This window comes from Tauraco erythrolophus, chromosome 5 (genome assembly GCF_009769465.1).
Source record: "Tauraco erythrolophus isolate bTauEry1 chromosome 5, bTauEry1.pri, whole genome shotgun sequence".
NCBI lineage: Eukaryota > Metazoa > Chordata > Aves > Musophagiformes > Musophagidae > Tauraco > Tauraco erythrolophus.
Genome location: NC_141469.1, coordinates 24877475 through 24897534, shown reverse-complemented (window position 1 = coordinate 24897534; position 20060 = coordinate 24877475). Strand labels below are relative to the sequence as shown.

The 20060-nt window shown below is 39.1% G+C and overlaps 1 protein-coding gene across 5 annotated transcripts in view; it reads right to left on the bottom strand.

Moving 5' to 3' along the window:
• The window catches only part of CTNNA2 (catenin alpha 2), a 492413-nt gene that overhangs the window by 268566 nt on the left and 203787 nt on the right, over positions 1-20060 (bottom strand). The window contains exon 7 of one of the 5 annotated variants that reach the window (XM_086612567.1): positions 19993-20002. The exons of the other annotated variants lie outside the window; for them this stretch is intronic. Coding sequence (XP_086468693.1) covers positions 19993-20002 — 10 coding nt within the window. The remainder of the gene's footprint in view (positions 1-19992; positions 20003-20060) is intronic. 5 annotated transcript variants of the gene reach the window in all.

The following is a 20060-nucleotide window of genomic DNA, read 5'->3' as shown; positions in this document are numbered from 1 at the left end:
TGAAATGCTACTAATCACCATGGTTAAACATGCTGTTAACCACTACCTATCAAAATCTCCTGATACTACAGTAGACGTCAGGTTTTGTTCGTTTCTTTTTCCATCTATTTTTCTTTTTCCCTGAGAACTCAAAGGTTATTTCTTATACTACAAAGCACCTTCAAGTAATTACAGGCATCTAACTGCTTTGGGGCTCCAGCATCACTTTACACTGTAGTCTTGAAAACATTTGCTCTCTGGGGGCTATTATTCTTTAGGTTTTACAGAATTACTTATTGCCTTTTTACTTTTCTTAACTGATTAGCTGACAAAACTATATTATGTAGAAAAAAAAAAAAATCCTACTTCTGCCTTCACCTATTTGTTTTTAAAACAAAACTTCATAAACTTTATTACTGTAGTTCTTCCCTCTAAAAGTACAAAAGCTAAACCAGAAATCCTTTAAAAGAATCACAGCATCTCCAACATTTTCTCTTCCAGCCCTGAATGTGAGATGCAGGTGTCCTACTTTTAAAAACAAAAAAATAAAAATCTAATTTCTTTCTTTTAAGGAAAGATATTTAAGACAACAGATTTTTGTGAGGCTAAGAGGGAAAAAGGTTTATCTTATCACTCCCCATTCCAGGAATAAATAGTGCTATGCCAAGAATTTCCAGCCTTTCTCTCATTGCATGGCTTATAAACCGATATACAATAAATCAAGAGCTACCTCTATCCAGTACTTTTCTGCTGACCACACTTGACTCAGAGTCACAGGAGACTTTGTTTTCTTGCTTTTTTCCACCATCCTGACAAGAAAGATTTTGCCTAAGGTACTAGCCAAATTATCTAACAGGAAGTTCTTCACTCTGCTGGTTACGACACCTCAGTATATGGTAAAGTATCACATACTGTATGTCTGCACTGAATAAAAACACAATACAACAAAGTCTGAGATAGTATAGAACAAAGCTGGAGCATTCAGACAGCGAAACACGGCGTGATACAAAGGTGCAGTTGTTTTTGCTTGGGTGGATAAGTCCTGCTCCTTAAACTGACTGACTCCTACTCTAAAAAAGAATACGTTGGAAGGTCCCTCTGCATAATCCCAAATTATACAGATAAGAGCTTTGATGAGGAAAAAGCCAGACAAACTTTTTTCAGTGTAAGATGAACCAGTGTTACTCTTGCATTAAATCACAAGGACGCTCTTTGTATTGTAACGTGTGAATTATTTAACAATACAGGTAAAAACAGTAAAGTGTTAAGGATACTATATAGCGCATGTATCCGAATACGTATATACATGTATATGTACAAAAGCAAGAACTGATGCTGCAAATTCAGGTTTCCAAATAATGTTTCAAAATTCTTCTATGTATTCCTCCTCTAATGTCAAAAAAAAAAAAAAAAATCTATAGACATGCCAGGAACAATTGGAATTTAATATCACAAAAAGGTGAAGAAATCAATTGATTTCTTCGACACATCCATGGCCACAGGTTCACCCTGCAAGAACATCGTTCCACCCTTCCTCTACTCCATGTACTCCATTTTCTGGTGCTTTACTCCACTTGTTGCAAGCGCAACTGAAGATGGATTGCCAGCACTCTCAAAGAGGGAGGCTGCCCACGTATTTCTACCGCGGCATGCTAAACAGACTCTTAGGGAAAATGAAAATGGAAACTGTTTATGAACAACGCCACAGCATACCACTGAGAAAAGCAAGTTCTGTTAAGCTTTATATAAAACAACAGAGTGAACTGAAAATTTAACATGAAAGGCAATTTACCAAGAAAATTGATACAATTTCATGAGTGGCTAAAGGGAAGAAACAGTCTGGTTAGTGGATTGGAAGACTGACAAATGTTTCTTAGGAATCTGAAAAGGGACAGCACTAGATAAATGCTTAATACTGTTCAAATGAGTCAATTATTTCCAAACCAGTAAGTACGACATAAAGTATTAGGTTAGATACGTGCATTTGCCTGTGACTACTTGAAGTATTTTCATAACTTTTTTCACAGCACACAGGTACTCAAATTCCGGGGTGATCTTATTGCAGCCTTCCAGTACTTAAAGGAGGCCTACAGGAAAGCTGGAGAGGGACTTTTTACAAGGGCTTGTAGTGACAGGACATGGGGCAATGGCTTTAAACTGAAAGAGGGGAGATTTAGATTGGATATAAGAAAGAAATTCTTCACTCTGAGGGTAGTGAAACACTGGAACAGGTTGCCCAGAGAAGTTGCAGATGCCCCATCCCTGGAAGTGTTCAAGGCCAAGTTAGATGAGGCTTTGAGCAACCTGGTGTAGTAGAGGGTTTCCCTGCCCATGGCAGGGGTGTTGGAACTAGATGATCTTTGAGGTCCCTTCCAACCCAAACCATTCTATGATTCCATAAATATTGAAGACCAAACCTCCTCCCAGTCCCCCAGAATAGTATTAAGTCCTTATGTCTTTACCAGCCATCACTGAGTTTCATTGCACGTCATCGAGGTCTGCAACTGGATGTAGAGAAGTGGGGGAAAGAAACAACCAGGAAGGAGAATGGTCTCTGTAGATCTCCCCACAACTCATCTTCTCACCTGCACTCCTGAACAGTTTCCCTAGAATGGTGAAAATACTTATTCCACACCACAGAGTTAATCAATCTTTTCTTCCTTTTGTCAAAGAAGGCAGAATCTGATCTGCAAAGAATTTAATTATGGCGTTTAATAATTTGGTTTTCCTGAATGCACAGTGAAAATAGATTAGACACCATTAATTTTTAACCTTGATTTTGAGGGGGAAAAAAGAGAAATGCATTTAAAATGAGAAACTGTGATTGAGAGGAAAATAAACACTGCAAATCATCTCTTCTAATGTTTTGGTGCAGCATTTCAGCCATCTGCAAACCACCATATAGCCTCCCACTAATCTGACTTTTCTAACACACTGCAGGTTGACATCTATTGGCATCAGACTTTAAAAATGCTTCAATCAGGATCTGTATAATCCTCATAACTAAAATGTCTTTTGTTCTGTTTTATGATCAAACATTTCTGAAAACACAGCCACCAGCCCCAGCAAGCATTCGAGATGCTCACAGGTGAGTTAAGGCACAATAAAAAGCACAGTAATCTGGCAAATCTCCTTGGAGAATGTGTTGTTTATCACCAAGCCTACAGACTCTTACACTACAAACGTACTGGCAACCATTTCTAGCAGATCATATACAAAGACATGAATGTAATTTGAAAAGTTTAGAGATGCACAGAAAAAGCAATCAACAGCCTCAATAGGAAATTTCAGGAAAAAATAAAATGATTTGGTAAACATGAATGATTGTTAAGTCCTTCAGTGGAAAAAAAAAGAGGGAATTGAAGAAGCAATGACCTTTCGTACCCATCCTTCAAGTAGCACGTTTTGGAAACTTTTGTATGGCCCATAAAATTAGCTAGCAGATAAATCTCACTATGGTGATTTGCTCTTTATAAGTCCAAAGCCAGTGTTCTGAGTTCTCACTGTATAATTACTTCAATATAGATAAAGCATGAGTCATCTGTTCTACTCTAACCTTTGCATTTAAATTTGAATTTTAGTCTTGCTTATCTTTTTTCCTAAATTGATATTACTGTCTACTATGTTTATTAAAAACAACTTAAAGCCACAGTGCATGTCAAACTCCGCACCGAGGCATCATTTGTTGTGTTATTTTAATTAACGTGTCTCGGGGAGATTACAATTCTAATCATTTCTATTAACTGTGTCGAAGTTTTCTTTTTCTTAAATGTCAGATTTTGTTTCCCATTTCAAATTATGCCTTAATACCCAAGAGGCTTTCAGTAAATGCCCTGCACACCCAGGTATGAAACTCAGAGGCACTGTCTTGTTTTCCTGCTAGCATCACATGGTCGATAAAGCAGTGTCTTTAGCATGTTCCCAAATTTGTCCCCTCTGCACCTCCTCCTCCTCTTCCATTCTTAGTGAGACAAAATTTCCACGATTCAGAATTCAGAAAAAAATATAGATGGGAAATAAAACACTGAATGGTAACTAAAGTACTTCCTAAACTCCAGGAAATACATTCCTTGGCCAAGAATAAGATCGGCTGGTATTCTCCTTCTCTCATTAATAAGTTCATCCCAGAGCAGGACTGTACTCAGAGAGAAATTAAAAAGAAAGTCCCCAAAATCTAGATGACAGTGACAGCAGATTTTAAGGTTTTCACTGCACATTTTTGCCCACGACTTGCCACAATCCTTCAAACACATACTTGGGTAATAAACTGGATCTCATTGTACTTAAATGGCTGCAGGATGAGCTGCTACAAACAGAGGGAAGATTAAGTTAATACCTCGTTTAAGCGAATTTCTTACAATGCTTGGCCCCAGATATCTAACAGTGGCTCTAAGCCACTGATAGAGGAAGAAAAAGCCCACCTTCCTAGACTTTAGCGGGTTGTGGTTATTTTTAAATGTTCCCTTTTTAAGCCTCGTTTTTAACTCCCCTCTCTTTCAGCAACCCAACCATGGTCTCTATTATTTTTCCCCAGCCATTTTGGAACTGCATAGTAACACTTTCTGCCTATCTGAATAAAAGAAACCACGGCCCTTATTCTGCATTTTGAACAGGATCCCTTTACTTCATTAAATACTCTTGTCTCTTCCACGACCGATGGGTATGAGCCGATCGGAAGAAGCGCTAGGCAGCAGTGAGAGCTCGGTGCTCATCACAGCTGTCAGGCTCCCCTGCAGGGACCTGAATCTGGAGAAGGTTTTGCAAGTCGCTAGCAGAGAAAGCAGACAAAGGCACATCAGTCTCAAAGACTCCCACACACCACACTAAGACACTACATGAATAACATTTTCTAATATCCTTTTTTTTTTTAATTAAAGGATGAGTGGTCCATTTATTGCTATCAAGATAGTTTCACAGCCTGAAAGAATATGAGAGTGTTTAGGCTCTTAGTTTTGAGACAGTGGGATGTACCGACACGTGCAATCTCACTACTGCTAATTAAATTCAACAGCGCTGTCTACCTGTTCCTTTGGAAATCCAAACAAAATTAATTGACTCCAGATTGATGTTTTCCTTAGTCTTTAGAAAAGAAAAAAAAAAAAAAAGGAGATTTGGTAGTAATGTCAATCTTAAGATATATTGTTTAACTAATGTGCAAATATGCAAAAGTAGACCTTTCTCTCCGGATTTTTGTTGGGGTCTTGTTTAGAAGTAGAGGTCAGGATGTTTGAGTGGAAAAGATTGAAGTGTTACCTTCCTGAAGTCTTTGCACAAAGCCAGAGTGTTCTGCCTTCCCTTTTGTTGTGTAACACAGGAGAGACTACAAGAAAAAGTCCATTATCGTGCCTGTATCTGTATCTTTCAGATATTTTTAAAATCAAACAAACTCCCTTAATTCCTGCCAGTTTTGCAGTTTCTAACACACCCGTGGATTTTTTCCACTCGTTTTCTCTAAACTGTTTTCTGGTTTTCTTGACATTTGAATGTAGTTTTCTCACCTTCCCCCTTCTGGTGAAAAAAAACCTTGGTTTAGATTTGAGAGTCCCTCAGCGCATGTTCAGAAAGCACATTTTGAAAACACAGCACACCTAGGAACGAGGAGATGCAAGAGCTCTTTTAGCCTAAAAACTTACAAGTAGACATAGAAAAAATCAACTCAAATCCATCAGCCTTTCTAGCAGTTCTTCAACGGATGCTACAGTAACATCCACGTTTGTTCACCCACAGCTTCAGTCCCTGAGCAAGATATTTTCAAGCACTACTCGAACTGGGGAGAATGGAGGCTGTCTCCCAAGTACAAGGCTGTGTGTCACCCTCTCTACTTAAACCCCCAAGACCAAGATGAAAAAAGGAAAAAGAGGTTCCTATGAGGCTATAGGTACTGTAGATCAATGCCGGTCTTTTTAGACATTGCAATCCTTTCTGGCGCAGCGTGTATAAAGAGTGAGAGTAATTGCTGGGCACAAACATTTCCCATCCCTCAGCTGAGCTTTCCTATAAATGCATTGGAAGAGTACAGCCTGTTCTTAAATCTCCTGCATTAAAGAACTGAACTGATACTGAGTTGAGGTGGAGTAAGAACTTCTCCCTGCCTTCCGACTCTGCTGTAGCCCCAAGGAGACCTTGACCTAAAGTCTCAGAGATCCTGAAGGCAGTTGATGCTGGAAAGATTGCAGAGGGCACTTGAAATGATGCAGCAAACACAAGAGTTTAGGTCTGTCGAGATGCACATCTTTCCCATGCTTGTTTGCCTCGAGTGGCATCGGACTGAAGGAACCAAGCAGAAGTGACAAAAACCACAAAACCAGACAAAATAGCTTTATTGTCTGAAACTCAAAATGCAGCATTGGCCTTGCTTTTGCCTAGCTGGCAAAGGTAGAGGAGAGCAGTCGAGCAAGAGGAAAGAGAAGCAAATAAATTTGGACACCAGGATGTGCTCTGCAATCCATCCTCCTGGGAATGGTGTTGCATAAACATCGCTGAAGAGTTCCTAACATCCTTTTCAGGCCATTGTGGGGGAGTACTGTTTTGAGTTTGTGTGGTGGGGTTTTGGTAGTGGGGAAGGGGCTACAGGGATGGCTCCTGTGAGAAGCTGCTGGAAGCTTCCCTGTCTCCAAGTTGGACCCATCTCTGGCCAGGGCGAAACCAATCAACACCTCTGTGAATAACGTATTTGAGAAGGGACAAAGAAACTTGGGCCATGTCAGACCTGCAGCAGAGAGGGGGAGAAGGTACAGGCATCTGTCTGTGCTGGGCCACCCACACTGTTTCCTGGGGTTAGGTGGGGAGCACCGGCCATGGCTTGGAATGCTCTGAAGTGCCGTGCTCCCAAAACACCTGCTGGGTGGAGTTTATCCTGCTGGGGCCACCAAGGCTTGTTGGGTCAGTTGGGTCCAGCGTGACTGCAGTGGAGAGGAGAGGGATGAGAGAGAAACAACTACACAGACACCAAGGTCACTGAAGATGGAGCAGGAGGAGGTGTGCCGGGGCTGAGATTCCCCTGCAGTTCATGGTGACATGGCAGCTGCCCCCCTGCTGACCATGGAGATTAATGGTGGAGCAGAGATCCACCCACAGCTTGTGGAGGACCCCAGGCTGGAGCAAGTAGCTTTGCCTGAAGAAGGCTGTGACTCTGTGGGAAAGCTTGTGCTGGAGCAGTCTATTGCTGAAGGACTTCCCTGTGAAAGGGACTCACACTAGAGCAGTTCACGAAGAATTGCAGCCCATTGGACAGACTCACTTGGGAGAAATTTGTGAGAGAATGGCAAAAAGGGACTCTACGCTGGAGGAGGGGAAGAGTCAGAGGAGTCCTCCCCCTGAGGAGGAAGGAAAGACAGAAACAACACATGGTGAAATGACTGCAACCTCCATTCCCCATCCCCCTGTGCCATTGAGGGAAGGAGGTAGAGAAATCGGGAGCAAAGTTGAGCCTGGGAAGAAGGGAGGACTGGGGGAAGGTTTTTTAAGATCTGGCTTTGTTTCTCAATATTGTCTCTGATCTGATTGCTGGCAAATTAAATTGCTTTTTCCCCAACTCGAGTCTGTTTTGCCTGTGACCATAATTGATGAGGGATTCCTCCCTTTTCTTGTCTCAACCCTCGAGTCTTTTGTTATATTTTCTCCTCTCCATCCCACCGACGGAAAGGAGTGAGTGAGTGGCTGCCTGGTCCTTTGCTGTTGGCTGTGCTAAAAAACAACAAGTATTTAATAGGTGGAGGGCTCCCCTCTCGCTAAATTAGACTCTGGATTTAGAAACACACCTGTACTGCCTATCTCACTGCAGGAACTCTTAAGCACAACTTTGCCATAAGCCTGCATAGTGACTTAGTGAAGTAGCATTTAAAGCGCTTCATAGAATTTGACAGCTTTCCCAGGATAACCGCTTCACTAATTGGGAAGACAAGGAATGAATTTTTTTCCCAATTTTTCCTCAGACTTCGCTAAAACACAGTGTAAGGAAATTCTGCAATCACAGCTGACCAATAACTAAATCCTGCACTTCAGCAGAAGTTGAGGTGGGAAAAAAAAAAAAGATGGGGGGGGGGGGGGAAAGGCAGGAGAGAGAAAAAGCAGCTTTTAATTCTAAGAATTCAAGACAAATAAGAAAGGAGGCATAAAGCAAATAATGTAAAGGATCTTGTTTCAAGTTAGTGTCCAGAAGAAGACGTGAATTAGAACAGAGAAGAGGGAGAAGTTGAGGAAGAACCCATCTAGACATCTAGGCAAATTATTTTATGTCCATATCCCTCGGTTCAGTCTTCAGGGCATTTGTCCACATAAGTCTTTACCAAAGCCTGCAACACGATGGGACTGTAACACAGTGGGACTAATAAATCAGTAAATTTTTTTTTATTTTTTGTGTGTGTGTCACTGCTGATCCTGAAGCAGTTTCTGAATTGATGACACTGACCTGTGCCTACAAGGTACATATAGATTTGGGCACCATTTCAGTACCAAGCAAAGTCTTGCAAAGGAGAATTAGAACACTTTGCTAAAATTTGCAGAGAATGGCTGAGCCATGTAATTAATGACTTCTTGCTTTTCCCTATTTCGTCAAAATATTCAAAACAATGCGATATGAAATGAATTATTTTTGTTTGTTTGGCAGCTATCCAGCATTTAAATATCAGGGTGGCTGCTACGCTAAGGGTTGAATTGTCCCAGCACATTACATTGGTACAATTGCGTCTCTGTAGTACACAATCAGGCAAGGCAATAACACAAAATTTTTTAATATTCTGTCTTTACAACAAGTAAACAACCCGGAAGAGTGGATTTCAAATTTTGGCTGGGGATTAACATACAAATGTTCTGAAATTTAGAGATATAATTACGTGAAGTCAATTACAATTTTCAATTACCTATTTCCTAAGGCTTTATATTAAGCAATGTTGGGCATCCTGGGCTCGTAACTCCTCTCAGTCCTTTGCCTCATCTATCAACAAAGAAACACCACAAGCAAGTGACTCGAAAAAAAGGTTTTAAGAATTTTGCAGGTGAGTGAAAGTGAAAAAATAGTTGTGTGTCTTAGCTTAAAAAAACTACGTAGGGTAGTCTTGGGGCTCTCGATCATCCAAAGTTCTGGCTATGCTGGTGATAGCAACAGAAAACTATACAGATTTATTAGTTCCTGGATCTGTTTATTTTAGGGTTTAATTGTAACACAAAATAAAGTTACTGGTTAATAACACAGATGTGTGTGTGCGCCTTTCTCAAATTCTATTCACAGTTTATAAGTAACAAAGAAGTGGAAGTCTATTAACTGTATTGAATCTAATCACAAGCCCATAAATTCTTTTTACTGTATTGAGTTACAGCGTTGCCTACTAACGGCTCATATTCATTTCTTTTTTTTTCTCCCCTAGAAGTTTTCTGTGCAACATGGTAATTACGTAAATTGCAGCATTCTTTTTCAGTAGCTATTTGAAAAAAGAAGCTATGCATTTTAAAAGAATCATTGTTTCCTTGCTTTTAAAAGAGTCTCACGTCTGTGCACACATGCCTCACACATTCAAAGTGAGCACTGCAGGGAAATATGAGCCATCTCAATGACTGGAGAATTTATTTCAAATATTCTCCAGAATTAGAAGAGTCGACAATAAAGACAGATAATGACAAAGGAAAAGTGACGGTGGCTGGGGAAGAGATCCTCAGATAAAGCGTTAAGTCCATTTAGGGCATCATATTTTATTTAAGACAACCGTAAACTTCTTGGAGAGTGTACAAAGGGAAACTGCAAGAGTGTTGAAGAGATACAGGAAAGACATCCCATAAGAGAAGATTCTTTGTTTACTCTTATGAAGAAAAAATGTGATGAATAGTTACACATTAGTTAAGTACAGTGTGAGTAATGCCAGTCTTGAGAGGACCTTAGCAGGCTAAAAGAACATATTTTGGAGAGGAACTTTGTTTTATCTTGCTATTAAATGAGCAGAAGGGACAGTGTGATTTCTTCAGTTGCCTTGTCAGCAATTCTACAATTCTTTAAAAAGAAGATGAAAAGGCAAATCTGAAACTGAAAGAAGCCTTAAACTATTTCATATAGGTTTTTAAGTTCTACAAAAGCTAATCAACTTTCATTTCTAGGTTACGTAAACAATAATTTCCTATATATTCGTTACATGATTACAAATAGTCAAAAAGTATTTAAATTATGCATGGCTACAAGAATTGCCATGTTTCTCAAGCAAGTTACTGAATACCTTTAGCACACCTCATAAATGTCTCTATATACTAATGACCAAACTCATTGTTAGTATTATTTCTGCTATTCACTCATTACGGTCCCATTTTGGAATATAAAATGTGCTTGATAAAAAAAGAGTTTTCATCAGTTACGTACTGCCAGCTAGCAAAGCAGAAAATAGAGAAAATGGCCATTTCTATTTCATACTGCTTAATATCCATCACTTTAATGGAAATGAGATAAAGTAGATAATGGTTATAAGAATAGTATTACCAGCACATACATATATTACGTATTTCTCAGAGGTACCATTGTTGTACCATTTACATTGTTAATATTAAAATGTCTCGAGCAGCACAACCCAATGTAACCAATACAATAAATATTACCTCTAATATAAAAGAGTTGAATGAGCTTTTAACCTTGAATTTGATACAATGTTGAAAATAACTTTCATACTTATATGACCTAGCTCATGTGAATAGCTAAGTACTTTTTCTCTCAAATAAATCTTTCTCCAGAGTAAAACTTCCTTGGACTATTCTTAGCTGTAACATCTATTGCACATTAAGTGATCATAGACCTTTTCTGTACCTCTTGTAAGTGTAACTCGGAGGCAGAAATGTCAATTTAGACGAAGCCTTTGCAGGTAATATGAAATACAAAGAAACACTTTAAGAAATGTTCCATTTTAAGATTATTTCATTAAAGAAAAGTGTTCAGGAAGGTTATCCACATGTTCAAATATTCTGAGTCCAAGTAGAAATGTGATTGTCCTGGTTTCGTTGGGATAGAATCATGGGATCAATCTTCTGTTCAGAGAAGCTACATTTCTAAAGTAAGCTGCATTTTTAGAAAGACAGCAACACTGGATTTGGTGGGAACAGAGTTGGTAAGACACTTTGGTTTAGTTTGCATCCAGCCACAGTATGCAGACATCTGTAGTGCTCAAGGACTTTCCAACTTGTTTTTGCTAATGACCCAGCCGTCCAAGAACCTGGGGGGAGTGCAGCCAGGGCGACTGACATCTACATTGTCCATACCATGTAACTCATGCTCACTATAAATTGGAAAGTTTATTGGGACAGGCTCTCTTCGCCTTCTCCTGTTCCTCTTGCTTTCTCTTCCTCTACAGTCTCTTTTCCTGGAAGTTCTCGCTCATCATTCTGCTCATTAGGCCTACTCTCTCTCTTTCAGGACTGCAGAAGTCTTTCAGGACATTTCTGCTCTGGGATCACTGGCCAGGAACAAGCAGGATACTGGCCAAGGGGTGGTGAGCAGCTGCACTGCACATCACTTGTCTGTAGATACTATTATTGCTATCATTATTTTCATTTTATTTAAATTATTAAATAGTTTTTATCTCAACCCACGGGTCTTCTTTCCTTTTCCTGATTCCTCTTTTCTAGTGGGGAGGGGTCACTGTGCAATAGAACAGCTGGCTATTGCTTGGCCACAGATAAAGGTTAAACGTAGACGGTGATTTAAAAGTTTGTGAATCAGAACACTTTACAAAAAAAAAAAAAAAAGGGAGAGGGGAAGACAAAAGGAGAGAGCTTTGATTCTTCAAAATAAGCAGCATTTGGATCATAGAAACATTCAGGTTAGAAGAGCTCCCAGGAGGTCGCTAGTCCAACCTCCTACTCAAAGAAAGGTCAGCTATGAGGGATCAGATCAGTCTTCTCAGGGCTTTCTCCAGTTCATCCCATGTATTTGTAACCTAATGGGCTAAACGCTGAGAATGGGAATTAGAGCAGTAGAAATACATACTGCACTTGGAGTGTGGTTCTGTGCAACTGAGTCTGTGAGAGAGCACGTCTTCACTTTGCTCATCCAAAGGTAACAGGGTCGGGAATAGAGCAAAAATGGGAAGTCTGAGCACAAAACAGTAACGGCAGGGTTAGGCAGAAGGCAATTGTTGGATCCTGTCTGCAGGATGCTGCAATATGACCACGGAAGAAATGGCAAGGCAGAAATAGGGGAAAGGAAAAATAGAAAAATCAGTGCAGGAAAGAGGTAAAGTCATTGTCAAATGCTACAAGCTGGAGATGGACATATAAAGGATATGCTATCATCTGACCCAGGCTCCTGGCCTGACTATTTTTATAAAAAGATGGTTGATGTGGGACATTTTTAATTTCCATTTAACTGAGCAACTATGGAGAAAAAAAACTTCACATTTTCTTTTCTTTCTTTTTTTTTAAGCATGATATACCTGAACTTAACGTAGATGAGACTAAGAAGATAGCACCATCAGATACACATGCTGGCAGTCGTGAAATTTGATTATGCAGAAAAATTGGACAGAATCTTCAATACAAATTTGAATGACTATCGCTGTGAAGAACTAGATAACCATGAGGTTTAAACATAAGACATAGGTTAGAACTTAGGAGTATGAAGCTCAACTTCTCTACACTCGGGACTATTGATACGGATTTGTTGTAAGTCAGATAGTCATCAAGTGCAAATGGCAATGGAGGGAAGACCTATTACTCTAAATAAGTATAATCTACCAGTATAATGCATCTGTGAGTAAGGCAAATGCAATACTAGGAGCGTCGGGTAAGCGGAGATAAAAAATATTAACGGTATTGCATAAGGCAGTGGTGAGTTTTCATCTGGAACACTACGTGCTCCTCACCATTTGCGTTCAAGAAAGAGGAATTTAAATGAACAAAGCAGAAAAAAGGAGTTAGGAGGGCTGCTGAAACAAGCTAAAGCAGCTGGAATTGTGTAGTTTTAGCAAAAGGAAGGCTGCAAGGGGACACTGTAGGACTGCTCTTTTAAAAGATATTATGAAATGAAACTCTACAGAGTAAGTTTTATTTAAGATGAAGGACACTTGGCAGAAAATTAATCAGGTATGACTTGGCTAGGAATAAATACAACTCAAATATTATGATGTTTCTGACAATAACAAGACTGGGGTTCTGAAAAAGCCCTTCAGGAAGTGTTGAGGCAAAAATAACCCTTTTCATGAAAAATTTCATGGATTCACAAGAAGGCTTAAAAGACATGTCTGCAATAGTGGGGGTCTGGTCATAAGAAACGTGAGAGGCTTTTTTTTGGTTTGTATTTTGTCTCTCGCAAATCTCCATATAAACCTGCAAGAACTGTTTATCAGTATGGTGCTTCCACTCCATACGCCGAGATACAAACTCCTATGTCCAAGGTGCAAGAGGAAGAATAGAAAGTCCGCTATTAAGAACACAAATACTGTTTTATTTTTCATAAAATGCCATGATGGAGTGATACAGCAACCAGGAAAAAAAAAAAAATAAAATTCAACTTCAGATCTCCCAAGAATGACATTAAAAAGTTAAGCAGCACTTAGTCTTCTTTAAGATGTCATTTCTGTTCAGTGTAACTGTTAGACGCTTAATGCAGATAGATGGGCTAAGCAGACTCTGCGAAGACAAAATTTCCTCCTTTACAACCACTCTAAAAGCTTTTAAAATCTCTCTGTCAGGAACAATTTGACTGCATATCAATTGCGTTCCCCTACTCCTGCAAAACTTATAATAAGGGAATATCACAGCGAAGAAAAAACACATTTTGATAACTCCGACAGTGAAGTGAAACTCTGTCAATCTAATCAGCTGGAAAGCTGGGACTGTACATTAACCTCACTTTGCTCATTAAAGTTCTCATTTAATTAAAATAGCAGCTGGGATATGTCTGAGTGATGCCACACTGTCCTGCTGCCAACAAGTTCATTTCTGGTGTTTCTCTGTTGACCTCATGAAGAACAGGCTCTGGAACTTCAAAGTTTTCTAGAGTATCCACATGGTTTAAAATACAGATCAAATAACAAAAGACAAATGGCTTACCTATATCCTTGACACAAAGAATGTGCAGTGTCTGTATGTACGAAACAATTCAGACATTTTCCTGCTATTTTCAATGTACAGTCTGAGGTTTTATACACCTGTTCTTTAAGTATAGGATTTATCTAGATAAAACCACTCTGCTTTGAAAATGAAAGATCTGGAATAGGTCTTACTTCACATCCTTCTATTTTTTCTCTGTTGGTTTTCTTTCACAAATTAGAGAAAAGGAGATATGAAGAAGTACAAAATTCATAACGTAGCCTGGAGTTCTCAAAAGAACAAAAAAAAAAAATCAGTTTTATCCACAACAGTATATATTTATCAACATACTAAAAGGAGCATAATTGAATCATCTTCCCTACAGGTATATAAGAACAATCAAACTGATCCCCAGGGTGAGAGGCACCATTTCCCAAATGTCTATATTCTATGTATCAGTAAAATTATAATTCTCCTCGTATAGTCTCCATTTAGCTCAGTTTTCCTAATGCCTCTAATAAATAGCAATAATGGTGGATATTTCCAAAGGACAAACTGGTGGCTTTATTCTCAATTCGCAATACTGCCTAGGCAAAAGTAAAAATGAAATAAATGCTAGACATGCAAGGAAGACTGGGAGCAGCTCCATTAAAGTCAATAGTTATATATAAAAATACATAAAACTGGGGAAAGAATAACAAATGTCTTTAGATAACGTATGAGAATCACAGTATGATCCCTCAGCAGATACATCTACAAAGAGAAGCTAGTCAGGAGAACCAATTTTTAACTTGCCATTTTAAGCTAAAGGGAAAAAGAATAAAAATTTCATAGCATCGGCACCGTCTGAAGAACTCTTTTGTGCTTAAATAGTACGTCTTGAACAATTTTAAAGCTCCAAGTATGGAAATTAGCATCACAATCCATTGCATGTACTGCTTTCATTTGTGAACGGAGGTTGTTTTTTAGCAGGGCTGTCAATTTAGTGACCAATACATTCCTTTAAAAAAAATAGATCTTAAAGTGTTTGAATTATTTTCAAAAGCTTTAAAAAGTTGTATTTTTTCATGGTTTAACAAAGTTGCAAGCATCTCTGATTTTCATCCCTGGACCAACTCAGTTTAGTTAGAAGGAGGGGGAAAAAAAAAACTTTTATTTTGTCAAGACTTTATAACAAGTTTTCGTTTAAAGACATGGTTTACGTAAATAATAGAAACTTGCAAACAATCAGGATTAGCACTAGCAGTGCTGATCTGAACTGCCAGTGTACTGATAAAAGAGACACCCATGACACTTCTAAACCCTGTGTTGTGACATGCCCTTCCACTTTCCTAGGAATACATGAGAGGCTGCATGGAGTTTATTCAACAGAAAATCACCGTAAACTGCTGGACAGGAAAGCTGGACTGGAAGAAGAGATCTACAAGGGCAGAGCAAACAGGAAGACTGATTTCCCAACTTCTTCAATAAATGCTGCACTGCCGTGGTTTAACCCCAGCCAGCAACTCAGCCCCACACAGCCACATGCTCACATCCCCGCAGTGGGATAGCGGGGAGAATCAGAAAGGTAAAAGTGAGAAAACTTGTGGGTTGAAATAAAGACAGTTCAATAGGTAAAGCTAAAACTGTGCACACAAGCAAAGCAAAACAAGGAATTCATTCACTGCTTCCCATGGGCAGGCAGGTGTTCCGCCATACCCAGGAAAGCAGGGCTCCATCATGTGTAACGGTGACTTGGGAAGGCAAACGCCATCAGTCTAAATGTCTCCCCCTTGCTGCTTCTTCCCCAGCTTTACATGACGTCACATGGTCTGGAATATCCCTTTGGTCAGTTGGGGTCAGCTGTCCCAGCTGTGTCCCCTCCCAACTTCTTGTGCAATCCCAGCCTACTCGCTGGTGGGGTGGGGTGAGGTGAGAAGCAGAAAAGGCCTTGACTCTGTGTGAGCACCGCTCAGCAGTAACACAACCATCCCTGTCTTACCAACAGTTTCCAGCACAAACCCAAAACACAGCCCCATGCCAGCTACTGTGAAGGAAATTAATCCAACCAACCCAGCACATGCACTACGCCTTTCAAGTCTTCTCCACTTGTCTGTTTAAAGAGGTACAACAGCTTAGTATTTTGTGTTCTTAAGCAAAAAAAAAAAAAAAAGGAAAAAACAAAACTTGGTAGATTAGAAAGCTCCTGATACATCTCGGCTTGCTTCCACCCAGCAAGAGGTACTTATACAGCTCTCGCCAGCTCAGCATCTTCTCGATTTTATACCCTCATCTTGACTGAGAGTGAGACCAAACAGACATGTTTCCCAACACAGACAGAAGATGTCTATATCAGAGATATCTGTCTAAGATCTCTTTATAGGCAATAATAGGAAATCTAAACTTTTCGGTTGCAGTACTTGGTTCTCTAAAGTATCTCTAAGAGAAGTAATAAGATTCTTTATCTCCTTAAGAAAAATTATTTTCTTCTTTACCTAGAGAGTGAGCCTAGGTAATCATTTCAGAGGAGATGGATCTCACCCAGAATGGCTTATAGAGGCACATCTTCATGAACATACGAGGAGTGTCCTTTCTGTCCCACTTTTCTTGCCAAAGACAGTGGATAGCATTGATGAAAATTGCTCTACCATAAGTACGACTAAACGTGATTCCTGGATGAATTTGTTCATGTGGCTCTAGCAGTGGGCTGCTAACAAGGTACTTTATCCGAGAAAGGAGAGGAGAACGTTTGTATTGGTGATGACTAGATGATCTCTAAGGTCCCTTCCAACCCAAACCATTCTATGATTCTATGATTGCCAGTGACCATCTCCACTGCTCTACCATGATGCATTGGGGTTTCAGTGGTAGGACAGTCTCATGAAAAGTATATTCTTCACCAGTGTTAGTGAAGAGCTTCTGACATTAAGGAGAACATGAACTGATTTTTACCACCATGACAGAATTTCCAGATACTATAAGGAATAGATATAATGACAAAATGAGTTTAAAAGCCCGAAAGGTTTTTAATCTCCAAATTCTTTTGTCTCCTTAAGAAGACAAGAGCTACACAGAACATGTTTTAATGTAACGTGACTCTTCCCGTTTTGCTCCACATGTCTATACTTGGACATCTCTCTTTTTTAAATATTTGTTTCCAAGACCTTTCCCTTGGTGACTAATAATTGCATTCATAACAGCCTTCACTGTTTGTCAGGCAAGGCCACTGAAATGCTGAAAATGTCAGACTCCATAAAACCAGAGTCTTAAAATTATACAAATTCTTTTTTGCTGGAGAAAAAACAATTTAGCAATGTGCTGCATTGAGTCTTCTCTCCAGTTTCCAAGTAACTACCCTGTATACTAGCCCTGGTTTCTTCTCATTCCTCCATCCACCAGCTCCAACTTCTCCCTTTTCCAAATCAGTTAGCATTGAGTTGACCAGTAAAAAGGACGTTCTCCACTGGTACATCACTGCTGTGGTGGATCAGTCACACCGGATTATCCCACGCTATGTTTGTGGGAGTGCAACTGAACGTACAGGGACTGTATTCCCAGTTCTGCCATTTGCCTTTGAACGATGCTATATGAGTCGTACCAACTTTCTGTCCTTCAGTTTGCCATCTAAAATGAAGTTATTAATATTCAATATTTTATAAAGTAATTTGAAGTCTACAGTTGAAATAAGATACTACTAAGTCTTTTTTTCTTATTCATCATTGACTCTTCTGATTTTCTAATTTCTTTCAGTCCCACTCTTCCTTCTAAGTTCCTTGGTGGGGTAGGAAGGAGTTGAACACGTTTGGTAGCATGCTGAGTTACAGTATAGATATATATTTATCTGTGAGCCTTTAAGATGTATACTCAAGCATCAGGATCCAGGAAACTCAAGGAGTCATTACATGGTGAACTCAATCGGTCTAACTTTAACAAATACATTCAAGCTTTAAGGTGCTGCAAATGCTCATCAAACAGTTGTTTGCTTTTAAGTAAGATTTTTAAAAAATAATAGATACACTGAATCACTAAAACGCCATCTCTTGCCGCGTATTTTACACAGCTCTCACCTAGCAGTTCAAAATATTCAACAGATTTGTAATGAACTTCATTGTCCCCAGCTGCACTTGGTTTTTACATCCTTTCACACCTAATCCTCACCATCTGCACATTCAAGATTAGACATGATCCCTAGTGGACCTTGCAACGTATAAGCCTCCAGCTCAGTGGTTCTGAAAAATTTCTCTCATCAGTCAAACCACATCCCGTGCACCTACAATTGCTTCACAGCATTAAAGAGAGAGACTCGGTTGAGTCAGAGAAATACATTAATATTACTTTGCAATTATTCAGTATCTGGGAGAATTATACTTTTAAATTACCCATGAATTGTTAACATATAGATGTTACAGGTTTTCAGGTATTTAAAAATTTTATAACTGAAGTTTAGTGTCTGTTTATCACCATATTAACACGAGGCCTGCCTTCTTATTATACTAGATTTAGAATTTACAACACAAGTTTGACCGTTCAAAACAATCTGCGTACAAAGTGTATGGAAATCTCTCTTAAAGGTCAGTTCTAAAACGGTCATTATGGCTTTGGCATTTTAGACTTTTTGCAATTATTTGAAATCTTAGTCCTAGAGCTATTTGCACAGAAAAATAGGCAAGGCAGTTAGACAACTCTAAGCATCTAAGACAGTAGGTGCCCTTTTACTTCACTTAAAGATACTTCTACAGCCTTCATTAATATTGCAAAGTTAGCAGCAATATTCTTGGCTACAATGCCTTTGAAGTCATTATTATCTCTGGCTGCAAAATCAAACAATAAGCTGGCATATTGGCTAGCTCATTAAATGCTGTCTCCTTTCTTGTTGTTTTTGGGTGGGTTTTTTTTTTTTTTTTAAATATTTTTCTAACAAACAGATTATATAGTCCTTTTTCATGTGGGAATTAAAGCCTAAATGATGCAGTCCAGCATTATGGCCCACGAGATCTATATGACAGTCCAATTATGTAGCTACTTTTATAGGTAGCAATTTAAGAAACAGAAACCTAGGGTTACCAAATCAGTGTGTTTGTTTTTCTTACTGAAAATGCATAATTCAACTAAAGAGCACAGAAAGTAATGGTGATACTGCTCCAAACCAAGGGAGCGACATAAATTTAGATTACCAGCACAGAGCCACTGTAACTGAATAAGACAGCATCCTTTTAACCCTACAGCATCAGTAGATGCCCTAAGTTCATGGCATGCTCCACATCCCAGATGCTTTGGGCTGGGAGAAGGGTTTTACACTCCAGTCGGAACACAGGACTGAATTCATTCAAGTGGTCACACAAAGCCTGGGTAGAAAGCGCTCGAAGCTAGTCCTAACATACAGTTAATGCATGTGTCCACATGGATCTGAGGGCTGGAAACACTCTTGCATCCTTCCGTTTAGAGATATCTTGAAGCCTTCTGTGTCTTTTGTGTCCTTATCACTTCACTAGAGTCCTAGGTGCACCTTGAATGGGGACTTAAAACGCAGTCTGTACCTTAAGAACAAGTTACTATTACAGTAAGAAATAAAAAAGTCTACAGGAGTTAGTCTCCACCACAACATAAAAGTAGCAATATTTTCACTTTAATGTAACAAGTCTCTTCCTCTTTAAAAATTCTGGCTGCCAGAGAAGTTTAAATCTATGGGAAATACCGATTTTGTCCTACTGTATTTTCCTTGTTACTTTCAAAATAATAAACAGCTTTAAACAAGAGAGAAAAGAAAGTTGTAATTTCCTCTCTGGAAAAACACCTCTATTTTCTGAAAAGCAATGAGTATGGTTATCTTCTATGGAAGTACAAGGATAATAGGTATTAATGATGGCACTTCTGCTAATTTCATAACCCTTTCTCCCAGATGAGTGAAACAGGATTTATTCAACGAACCTCAATGAATCCAAATATTTGAACACAGTACTGCAACAGCATTGTACAGCATATCTAAACAGTGCAAATACATATATTTTAGCTAGCTGCAGGATGCAATAGATTAACTATATTTGCACTCCTCAATAGCAAATACTCTTTAAAAATAAAATCAGCCTATAGAAAGAATACTTGAA